The sequence below is a fragment of the Schistosoma haematobium genome, chromosome 3, assembly GCF_000699445.3.
Source record: "Schistosoma haematobium chromosome 3, whole genome shotgun sequence".
NCBI lineage: Eukaryota > Metazoa > Platyhelminthes > Trematoda > Strigeidida > Schistosomatidae > Schistosoma > Schistosoma haematobium.
Genome location: NC_067198.1, coordinates 34,700,974 through 34,713,570, shown reverse-complemented (window position 1 = coordinate 34,713,570; position 12,597 = coordinate 34,700,974). Strand labels below are relative to the sequence as shown.

Sequence of the window (12,597 nt, the reverse complement as noted above, 5' to 3'; positions counted from 1 at the left end):
TGTGCGGATTGCTTCAATATTGCTTTAACTCACAAGTATTATAGCAAAGATGGACGGTGGCGAGCAGTGGAATCCAGGATGCGCGTTTCGTACTATTTGGGACTCGTCAGTTGGATGTATCTGCATCCCAGAGTTGATATTCACTCCGGGACTCAAATCCATAGTGTTGAATGGTTAAATCAAATGGTTGGAAGAAAGATATAATTGTGATAAGTAAGCCAATTACTTGTAACACCTCGAAAATTGAATTACTTATTACCACGAACACATCCCTCTTCTTCGAATTAATTAGTTAATCATTCAGAATTTCACTCTGTTTACATTCATAAGCAGTTATTGTCAATATGTATATAATTGAGCTTTTCTTATGTATTAAGTACACTAGCACTCATTGTCTTCGTTTCTGATTTTATTGCTCACAGTTTAACTCGTTTTTAAAATAAGGAGGCAATAGGAAATTCCTACCTTATTCGACTAGCTGCTTTTAGTTTTGAAAGATAATTTATCATCATATATTTACTGTATGCAAACTGACCCAACTGTCTGAACATTCATCATCTAACAAGTTTTAAAACTGTAGTAAGTGACGATTTAACTATGAGGTAAAAGTTTTCGAATCTACTGTTACTATAACATTTTCCATTCGTTAACGAGAATCGATTATTTGTGTACACAGTACTCCATTTTTCTCATCATTAATGTTGTTGTTCCATGGGAATACTGCTAAATGATCTGATCTAGTATGTATACAAATGAATGTCTGAAATATAATAAAGGTCTTAGACTGGTGATCACTAGTCTTTTGTTCTTCATCTTCGTTCGCGACTAGTATTGAGTAAACCATCAATCAAAGAGTATCAGCCTCTCTCATCCTTGTTGCTTATGAGTTGCTTAAAATCGTCCATGTGTACTGGTCAATGATAGGACATAATAAAAACTATGTTTAAATATGCTTATATATACCGTATAGAATTACTGTTTATGCATTGTACTATGCTTGATAGATTTTGTAAACTGTTTAGTAACTGTATAACTATATTTTGGTAAAGCCGCTATCAATGGATTCTTAAAAGAGAATCTTTTAAAAAGATAATTTCGTTTGACAAAGATAAATCTGCCATCATCAAAAATGAAATTCCAATACTAACTAACCCATTTCTTACAAAACTATGTTTTCCATAGTGCTATAAATTCATAAACAAACAGCATTTTAAGCATGTTTTGATATAACAGATTATATTTCACTTATACTGAATGTTCATGACATCTTCATCATTCTCATCTTCTCTGTTTATTGTGCAAATTATATATATATATCAACACACATTGGTCTTGTTCTAAATCACTTTTTGTAATATTTTGCACTATTCTACTTAGTTGATTCTGATTGATTAAGATCAACTCAGTGAGTACAAAAAAGTCAATTCATTCCGTAACATCCTATAAGAGTATTTCATATCTGATAAAATTCCCAATGATTTACAATTGTTAAGATCAAAAGTAAATTGAACAGTTTATTGATCAGTTTATTGAATATAAAGATAACAATATCATGATTGTAGTAATAAACTTACAATGGTTACTATAATAATATTTTAAAATGATACCCTATCAACACAGAATATTATGAGTTTTTAAGAGGTTAAAAGAAAAGTCTACAGTAAATTAAACAACAACAAAATATACTATGGACACATTGTTGAGATAAAAGAGTATCAAATGGATGATTTCATTCTTTTTGAACATTGCCATTTACTAACATCGGTATTTATATCAAAACTATTGATGTGATACTGATTTCAACCAGATTTATACAATAAAATTGCACGATCTCCAAGAAAAAAGTATATGAAGGATCGTTCTTCATGGGAAACATCACTATGATAAAAAAATAATGGATAAAATACGATATTGTCAACATTAATAACAAAAGATAAAAAAACTTGGGACATAAAACAAAGTAATAAGTGATTTAATCTTACCTTCCAAATCGTCGACCTACAATACAATGCCATGATCTACCATATTTTTTATTAAATTGTGTTTTAATATAATTAGCCACATCCATATCCGCTTGAAATCGATCCATAGCACATGCTGTAACACGTATTGCTAATTCCATCATTTCATCATTCATATCAGTATCTTTCACTATAACTTTACTGAATTGCATCTTTCAGTTTGTTTGTCTTTTCTTTTCTTTTTGTTTGATCTAACAGTTCTATATTCTATACTCACACGTTCTAAGTTTCAAATTAACTGTTAATTAATTCATTTCATGAATTGATTTTAAAGTTTCTATTTGTTTCTATTTGTATTTACTTTGTAAATCATTTTGGAAAGTAACATATATCTGGTTGAAACTGGCATGTAATAGCTAATGTGAAAACAGAATTTACATTGTACCGAATTTTTTGTGTATACAGTATCTTCTCACATATACTAGACATATACATAGATGTTTGCACACATAATTAATATGACGTATATATATATATATATATATATATATATATATATATATATATATATATATTCGATTTCTGAAGAATAATTAATCCGCTTGTATTCACGTGAAGTTTAATGTTATACGCTTATTTATGTATACCGTTCTAATTACTGTATTCACAATAGCACATTAAGTGAAATTCGTACTTACAAACATAGAACTAGTTTCAGTGACAGTTTAATTTGGTTTTATATAATGAATGTATAATGAATTTAATACATGAATTGATTTTTAAAGATTGTTCAGTATCAAAGTAAATGTGTAAATAGAAAGATGTTGATAGAGTTTTATTCTTTGAACTAGATGGTTTGACTGTGAATCGCATATATTATATTAATGGATTGATCGGTAAAAAAAAACTAAACTAAATTAAGAGAGACCATAACATTCAATCTTCTTTATTATTCATAATGAAAAAACTTAACTGTTTTACCGACATTTCGATGAATTAAAACAATTTTTAGTTTTCAGATTTTATTGAACTGGAAATATGAATGGTTTAAACTGATTTAAGTTTGTCATTTTAGTGTCCAGGGTAATGATAGTCTTAATTATCATAACTACAAAGATAAATGAAGATAACTGTAAAATATTCTTAGCCAAAATAGATAATCCTCAATAATTGATCTTTAGCTGGTGATTGGAAGATATTGTCGTGGTCATTTCTACTTATTTATTGTATATTGCAGATGAATAAATTGCAAAACTCATTGAAAATTCACATCTAAAGAATCATTAGCATTAAATAACAGTCTGATAACAATTTCTGGTTGTATTTTATGAAATTCTTTTAACATTTACACTATTAACCCATTATGATACACAGCTTTAGTAGATATTTTTCAATATTCCGTAAATTATATTGTTTGCCATTTTCTAGATAATGTAGGAGTTTTAGATTAGATAACAGAGTAGCACAGTAACAAATGTTAAGTAGAATGATTTTTATAAATTTAATGGCAAAAGATCGCTCTACTGAAAGCTTTGAAATCAGAGCCCATAAAAAAACTACAAAACATCAACAAAATGTTTAACTTAGCTAAATTCAGAGAAGCAGAAAACATATTAAAATGAAAGGGTAGATTGATGCTAGGTCGCTGGAGGTAGTCGACAGAAAACTTCAACAGGGGATTTCTGAAGTTTTCAAGGAAATGGTGTTTCCAAGGTGAGGTATTAACGTTGATTAGTCACTGAGTATTAATTAGTGTAAATGCTTGAACATCCTGTCAAAACGTGTTAACTGCCACAAAACATAAGCCTAAGATTACCTGCTGACTGTTTTTAATCACCTAACAGTATATGTGATGCCGATTCAATCAGATTAATAGACATACTGCCAAACGATCGATAGAATTCGATCATCACTATGAATTACACAAGCATCACATTTGTTACTACTGGATGAACAATAAATGTAAATAACTAAATTGAAATTTCCACTTCATATCAATGTCATAGTAGGAGATTTCGATCAGGTTTACAATAAAAGATTTGGCAAATATTTTAAGTTCAGAAATGTGATTTAAGCTATCAACTAATCATGTATTATGTTAAGTATATAAAAACTATTTTCAGTTGACCATATATACAACCTGTCAACATGTTGACTTTTACTTGTACACGAACAATAGTTTACATGCGTCTAAAATTTGAATAGATTCGCATTTCATGATGTAATTTATCATTTTGATGGAAACCGAAAGCTTCCTTCATAAATTGTTACATCCCTCAGGATTACAGTTTAATCATGTTTTAATATTGAACAATTAACGGTGTGTTAATAACAATCATAGTTACTGATTTGAACTTTAAATTCAATCACGAGCTTCATCAAAAGTGAGTATATCTTCAAATGTATTGCATGTAAAGTTACCTTCGGAATACAAACAGTATGATCATTGCAAGCACTTAGTCAAGTAAAAACTATTTAAACCATCATTACAGTTCGAAGAATAAACACTTAAATTATTATGTCTAGCTACAAAAAGATATAAAATATAAACTAGTAACAAGATCATAAAGTAAGTCCTAATCAGGATCTTATTTAAATGGTATTATTGTAGACAACAGAAGTAAATGACTGAATGTATTAAAATTTGTTTAAATCAAATGGAGACCATACCTTACTGCAGTCAATACAAGACCACTTTATGAATAAACAAACTAAAACTTTAAGTTTGCTTATCCAAATTGTTTTTGCAAAACAATTTAAAACTAAATGATTGTCTCAGGCTGCCTTTGTTGTATGTAACTGATATAGTTAAAAAGGAGAAGGACAATTGGTCATTTCCTGAATTAATGATGAACTAAGTTTGCTCGAAATAACAGTACATAAAAAGTCATGAGCTCTTGATATATCGAAATACAGTTTTTTTAAAAAAAAGAGAAAAACATATGAGTAATTGATTGAGTAAGGAACTAAGCAAGATTCATAATGAAGAATGAAGAAAAACTTACTAAGATAAAATTACTTGAGACAAGGAGACTAAAATATGTACGTATTTAAACAAAGGTGTTAGTTACCAGAAGTTAAACAACTACTCTAAATCATATAATATCTACAACAACATTAACCAAAAATGTATATTAGAATTCTTTAAAATTTATAAATGACTGATTTGGTTCAAAGATCAAATTGAAAACTCATACATGGCTCAAAGATAACTCATACCAATGAATAACTAATGAAAATATTCAATTTCATTCAATAAGCAAAATAGCATTTAATATCATGTTACTAATATTGTGGAAAATGCTCTTGGTTAAATAAACTTTCTTCAGGTTACAATGTTCTGATATTAGAGTTTAATATTTAAATTGAATCTATTTAAATATTTATAAAAATTTCAGCTAAGTGCTCTGAAGTTTCTGTACTACTGTGTCACAGAGGTTATCATCTAAGTTTGTTAATAAACTGGCACCATATTTTAAAAAAATTCTAGCGCTTAACCTCTAAACCACTAAGCCGGCATGCAGTAGTGGTAATGTATAACTTCAATCAATTCATGAAGTTGCGCCACCATCCACCATTGTCATCAGTGAGTTACTATCTCACAATATATATATACGAAAACCATTTGTTAAAGTTCTAGTTCCGTTAAGAAATGTGAATTAACTTTCTAAAGTTAGTTTAATATCATTATAGATAAACACATTATCATCCATCAAAAACATTCAGTTCCGATGACCGAACCTTCGATCCTTAATACTTGTAAATTCTGCTATCAGATAAATTATATCCATCTTTATGTACTAGTGCATCACGAGGCAAGCCCTAACTTGGAATCCTGAAGGGAAGCGGAAAAGAGGAAGGCCAAAGAACACTTTACGTCGGGAAAAGGAAGCAGATATGAAAAGAATGGATAACAACTGGAAGGAGCTAGAAAGGATTGCCCAGGACAGGGTTGGATGGAGAATGCTGGTGAGCGGCCTATGCTCCTTCATGAGCAGTAACAGGCGTAAGTAAGTAAGTAAGTAAGTTATGTACTACTGAGTGATTTTAATAGTTTAACATCATATTAAATAACTGACATAATTCGTTATATCACTAGAGATGAATTCTTTAGTCTCAACAGAATTTTCTCTATAAAGATACTTCCATAGAAATTTAACATTCAGAATATTAATTGAATTATTATTCAATAAAAAGAATGTTTACCTTCCATATTGTTTACCAACTATACAATGCCATGTACGTCCATATTTTCGATCAAAATGTTGTTTAATATATGTTGCAATATCTTTGTCTACTTCATATTTTTCTCGTGCTACAGCAGCTATTTGTACAGCATCTTCTTGCATAACTGGTTCCATATCAGCATTTTTTACAACAGCTTTACCAAACGACATGTTTCAATTTTAGATATACTATTTTTTTTAATAATAAAAAAGGATCAAACTGAATGTTAACTGTATAATCAATATACAAAAGAAAGAGTAATCTAATAAGACACTATTAAATATATATATTTTAAGAAAGAAAACGAATCAAGTACACTCATTGTTTATATGTTTAGTAACATATTTGTAAAGTCAACTATTTGAGCATATGAACATACACAATTGTGACTATGTACAAGTACATACATATCTATGTATACTTAGAGTACTATTTATAATTGGATTATATTAGAGATTTAAGAAAGTACCATGATTTGTACGATTATATACAGTCATTGTTAACTTCATAGTATACAAACAACCAAATACACAATGAAATTAAAACACTGATTAGTCAATGTTAATATTACTTTTATCAGAATCTTATTCACCTCTATCTCATTTGTACTTATTATCTATGGTTTAGAAACTATATATTATTGTATGTTGATGTGAATGCATTAAGAAAAGAAAACAGTTATTGTTAAAATGTTATTTGCTGCGATCTTTGAAACATGTTATAGATAATATTGATTATCTAGAATGAAACTATGTTAAAGTATGTGGTGATATATGTTTGTTAAAAGATGACTTTCCATTGATTTATTTCATAGTGATAGACTATAGAAAAGATAATTTAATAGATTCTTGTGTTTACAAATAAAATAATATTGAGTTTTAGAATTTTGTAATCACTCAATGTTATCATTTTAGAAATGTAAGGGTCATTTCAAAATGGAAATATGTATTATTTACCATTGTTGAAATGAAATAGTCTAGTTGAAACACTGATAAGTTTGAGTGGAAGTAGAGTTTTTTAGGGCCAGGAGAGAGTGGGTCGGAGAATACTGGTCTGCGGCCTATGGTCCATTAAAAGTAACAGGCGTAAGTAAGTAAGAGTTTTTTAGAATTTCTGGAGAAAAAATCTCAATTAAACTTAGTTAGACAATAGAAATGTGCGTTTATTTAAAGTTTCGAAATTCACTCTGATTTGATTTTATATAACAAAAACTAAACAATAGTAACTCACTCAAGACAATGGTGGATTTGTCACTCTATTTCATAGATTAGTTGAAGTTAGATATTAACACCACTGGATACCGGCTCAGTGGTCTAACGGCTTAGCGATCGCGCGCGAGACTGATAGGTCCTGGGTTCGAATCCCGCGAGGTAGGATCGTGGGTGCGCATTACTGAGGAGTCCCACAATAGGACGAAACGGCTGTTCAGTGCTTCCAGGTTTTCCATTGTGATCTAGCTTCAATTGACTCATGATCTCAACTACTAAAATTACTGTAATATTAAATTATTTACCTAAATAAACATTGGAAGATTGATCAAAACCAAGGAAATAGATCATTACTGAGTATACGATAATTAATCATAATATGAATATGAAACATTTTGTTTTACCTTTTTGTTTACTAACAACCAATTTAAACCACGATTCAATTTAGATTATCAACTGTCACGAAAAAAAGTCCATTCGAATATTTAAATGCATTAGTTACAATGACCTAATCATATATTTGAGTTAGTATAATGTTTTGGATTATTTGAATTTTAGTATGAACTAGGAATCCCAGAAATAACGCAACTGAATTAAGAAGTGAGACACAAGCACAAACGAATGTATTGAATTTGGAATTCGAAATCGAGCATTCAACAAGTACAAAGGTATTATTAGTTCGTTCAAACACCACAGTTAGCCAGAAAAAATAAAGCAAAGAAACTCTGTCAAATATGACGAATATAGTGCTTTAATTGCTTTTGCTTTGTTATTAATTGTATTGTAGTGTGCGCTAGTTGTGTCGACATAAGTAGTATATAAAGCTAGCCAGGAATAGAATGTCTGGTAGCAAAAGATCGAGAAGGAAAGAACAGGAAAAGAAAGCAATTGGTGTGGAAATGCGGGAACAATGAAGTCTGATTCAATTAATGAATATTTTGTAAATAAAGTATTTAATGTATGGTTCCCAGACTTTACTAAGACGTTGTGTAGCTTTGTACTGAAATGCATTCGATTATCTCCACTTGTGTTCTTGTTCATTATAGTATTATTGAGTAGTGTTTCGCAGGAAAATCCAGGACATACTTTTTGTTATACCTGGAAGTTATCAATCGTGTTTTAGTGTTGATCTTAATTTCTTTTCATTGAAAATTAGTTTATCGTTTAGTGAATTAAAAGTTCATGTTATCGGATACATACTATTTATAATCTGCGGTTATGTAGATTTCATTATTCTATTAAACATTTACATCAACGGCATTTTTTACTAGTTATATGATTGAATAATGTTATCAGAAACCATCCATTAATATAGAAGCTTTTGAGAACATTAACACATTTTAATAAGGAGAGAGTGTACACCTTTGAATTGTCGTTAATTTTAAATCATTTTTGTCAAATAAAGACAACTAATTATGAAATAGAAGTATATACCATGATGAGATAACTGCTTTTAAATGAAACAAAGCCTAATCAGAAAAGGTATAGAGCAGCGGCGTTAAGTTGACAAAGGATAAAAGGTTAACGATCCAAGAGAGAAGGACAGAAGAATTTTTTTTAAAACAAGGGATTTAGATAATCATAGAAGAGATTGAATAAGTGTCTTGTATATTGTAGGTATCATTACCAAGGTTTGATTTGATAATTTCGAATAAATTGAGCATTGGGTAGATTGTTGTAAATAAATAATATATTTGTAATGTCCCAATGAGTAGAAAACCTAGATTTTCTGATGTTTCATGATTTAGTGTAAGTGTCTTATATATTAATAGTTTTGGCTTCTCTATATGTTTAAAGGAATCCTCAACAAGGCGAAGATGAGAAATCGCACTAAACTTAGCTGTTTTTGACTTGTTTTCAAATTGACCATGAATGATTAGTCTGTTAAGATTGGGTGACCCATGTTTAAAACTTATTTAGTTATTGAGCATTTTACCGGTCAACTGTTGCTTCCTTCCACTTCTACACTGCCTTTGAAACTAACGTTCGATTTTCATTATAAGGCCTATGAATTAACAATTTATTCTGTACACTGATCTAAATGTTCACATTCTAGAGACGCTTAATAGAACCTCTCAATATTTAAAGTTTAACATTTTTGACAAGTTAACTTGATGAAACATCAGGATAACATTTTACAAAATGACTAAGTATTATCTTGATGTCTTGGCTGGAGCACTTTGATGTAGTGAACTAGTTAAATAGCTTGTCAATCTATAATTAAATGATCACATATCATTAGTCCAAAAAAGTATGCATCTTATAGAAATTAGGCACTCAAATCCTGTCTTATAAATCACCAAAAGTGTTTTATATCAATGCATTTTCATGATAGTGAACAATGAATAACTATGAATTATAGATTTATCTTATGTATTTCATATAATGAATTATTTTTATAAAAACCATCCCTCAGTTGTAAACAGTTTATAATGAATTGGAATTTGTTTTTCTCATACTGCGATTGTATGCAATCCTTCATGAACACAGTTTTTAAAGTGTCATGCTCATCAAGATTATCTGTCTGTTTATTTTTTTTAAATATGCAACCAGCATGTTATATAATTACTTACGCTTGTTACCTCTCATGGAGGAGCATAGGCTGCTCACCAGCATTCTCCTTCCAACTTCGCCTGTAGCTCTCCTGGGTTTACTGCCGGTCCCAAATCCGAGTAAAGGAGGAGGATTGGGTATGGGGTCGGCAACATCATATCGTAGACAATAACGTCGCTAAAAATCGCTAACCAATATGTTATATAGAAGACAGAAATTGAACAAATGTGCAAAAACCTATTTAGTGTCTCAGTAATTAAACGGTTAACATTTGTATATCAATTTCACATTGTACAACATTTCATTTGTATGTAAACTATAACATACTTTTACATCAAAATATAACTGTCTGTAAATTAAAAAGAAAGTCGTTTAATCAGTTTAAACTACCTTTAATTATACAATTTCTGTTTGAGATCATTTCAGCTTGTAACGTGAAATCCAAATTGTTTTCATATGACCATAGGATTAGAGTAAGAGCTGCTAGGCATAGGTATCTCATGTTTGGGAATTCTCATATTAATATGATCAGCATGTTTGGTTATGAATGATCTGAAATACAGTGTACAGAGTTCACTAAAATAAAAACTCTCCGATAATTTTCTATCGAATAATCGCATAGAATTCCGTCAATAAATAAGCATTAAACTAATATGTGTACAATTAGGTATCACATTTTAATTTTAGGTTACTGGATGCTATACGTAGGAGGCTCTGAGGTTAGAGTTTATGCTACCTAGTGCTCAGTGACAGAGCACAACTGCAAATCTGAATAAACTGTTAACATTTTGTGTGATGCAAACCTGAGTCACCAAATAAAACTATCGGTGATATTGCTACTGTGCTATTCAGGAATCAACGTCTTCCCCATATAACAGAAACGTCTATGCACCAACTAGGCTAAATGGCTTGATTACTTAACTCAGATCTGAAAGTAAATAGGTTGTGGTAAAAAGCTCTTATATTAGTTGTCACTGTATATTAAGTAACAGATTATCTGAAAGACGCTTTTTATAGGCTACATAATACTGTTTGGTGAACGAAAGTCGGAGATTAAAAGTAAACAATCAAAAACGTTATAAGTTGTGAGAATTTAGCAGTAAAAATGTATACTAGAAATGTTTACAGAACACAAGCCAATTTATTCAAGCGTTTATACAAAAAGAAAAGGTAATATTTAAAATATACATGACTGATAAACCATTTTAACTGAAAATCAAGGGCAGAGTCGCTAGTAACATGAAGTGTATGTAAGACGTAATTTCCCATTTGACATCATTTTAACTTACATCATTAACAATCATAAATGTTATAAGCACACAATTTCCACTGTTAAGTTATATATGATAAATGTAGTCAGATAAACTTCATAAATGCACAGTTAAGTGTGCTTTAGAATAGCATATATCACATCTTTATCATAGACGTTACGTCAAACAGTTTGTTCATGAGAGTTCAGCTTGATATTTTACAATATATTAACTTTTATTATAAATTGACTCCCACTGTTACAGTTTAGCGTTGCAAGATGTTGCGAGGTTGTATAACACGTCTAATTTCTGGAAAATTCTCGATTTTAGGAAGATGGGATTAATGTAATTGATGTATTCCAAACAAGCTATTGCATCATACACGGATATATGATTGATTTTTTAGGTTTCTTTCTAGCCATACTAAGTTACTATATTTTTTAGTAAAACCAAATACTTGAAAATGATTTAGGATCCAGTAGATTTTTGATAGAATGACTGAAACGCTGACTTTACGAAAAGCCATGACGAATAGTTTGGACAATCCCAGTCCACTTACAAGTTTTATAGTAGTATTCATAACTAGCAAGAATCAAGTAAAATTGTGATGTTCTCCAGTTATATTGACGGATATAAGTAGTATGTATCACCAATCAGAAACGGAATGCCTGTCAAAAAAAGGTTAAGAAGACTGAAGTGAAGAAAACAGAAATGGAAACATAAAGGAATTGAGAATTGAAAAAATCATGAAGGATGTAAAGGACAAATGATGGAAAATTTCCAAATGAAGTATCTAGTGTGTGTTTTTCACATTTTACAAATGAACTCTGTAATTATGCGCTAAACAATAAATTGGTTATCCCCACCAAGTCTTCTTTCACTACAAAAGTACTGAGTAAAACATAAAATATTTACTATGATAAGTCATTTTTCATCTGTATTTTTGGTTGTTTTTCTAATCGACCTATATATATTTTTGGACTAATCTAGTTTTTTGTGTTCATTATTACAATTATAAGATGAATTATATGACTAAGGTCAAGTAAGCTATTTACCAGGTATAATCTAACGGATTCGTAATATAGGTTTGTCGTGGACTTACTTATTTACTTACTTACTTACTTACTTACTTACTTACTTACTTACTTACTTACTTACTTAATTACTTACTTACTTACTTACTTACTTACTTACTTACTTACTTACTTACTTACTTACTTACTTACTTACTTACTTACTTACTTACTTACTTACTTACTTACGCCTGTTACTGCTCATGAAGGAGCATAGGCCGCTCACCAGCATTCTCCATCCAACCCTGTCCTGGGCAATCCTTTCCAGCTCCTTCCAGTTGTTATTCATCCTTTTCATATCTGATTCTATTTCCCGACATAATGT

General features: G+C 30.1%; 1 protein-coding gene across 1 annotated transcript; it reads right to left on the bottom strand.

The window, feature by feature from the left end:
• Nucleotides 1-1,215: 1,215 nt before the first annotated feature.
• DYNLL1_3 (Dynein light chain 1, cytoplasmic) lies at nt 1,216-6,358 on the bottom strand (the record flags this gene model as incomplete). The annotated part of the gene is made up of 3 exons (XM_012940451.3): nt 1,216-1,878; nt 1,983-2,162; nt 6,168-6,358. 3 exons carry the CDS (start codon nt 6,356-6,358, stop codon nt 1,800-1,802), a joined length of 450 nt encoding a protein of 149 aa, XP_012795905.2. The 3' UTR covers nt 1,216-1,799.
• Between the last annotated feature and the right edge of the window lie 6,239 nt (nt 6,359-12,597).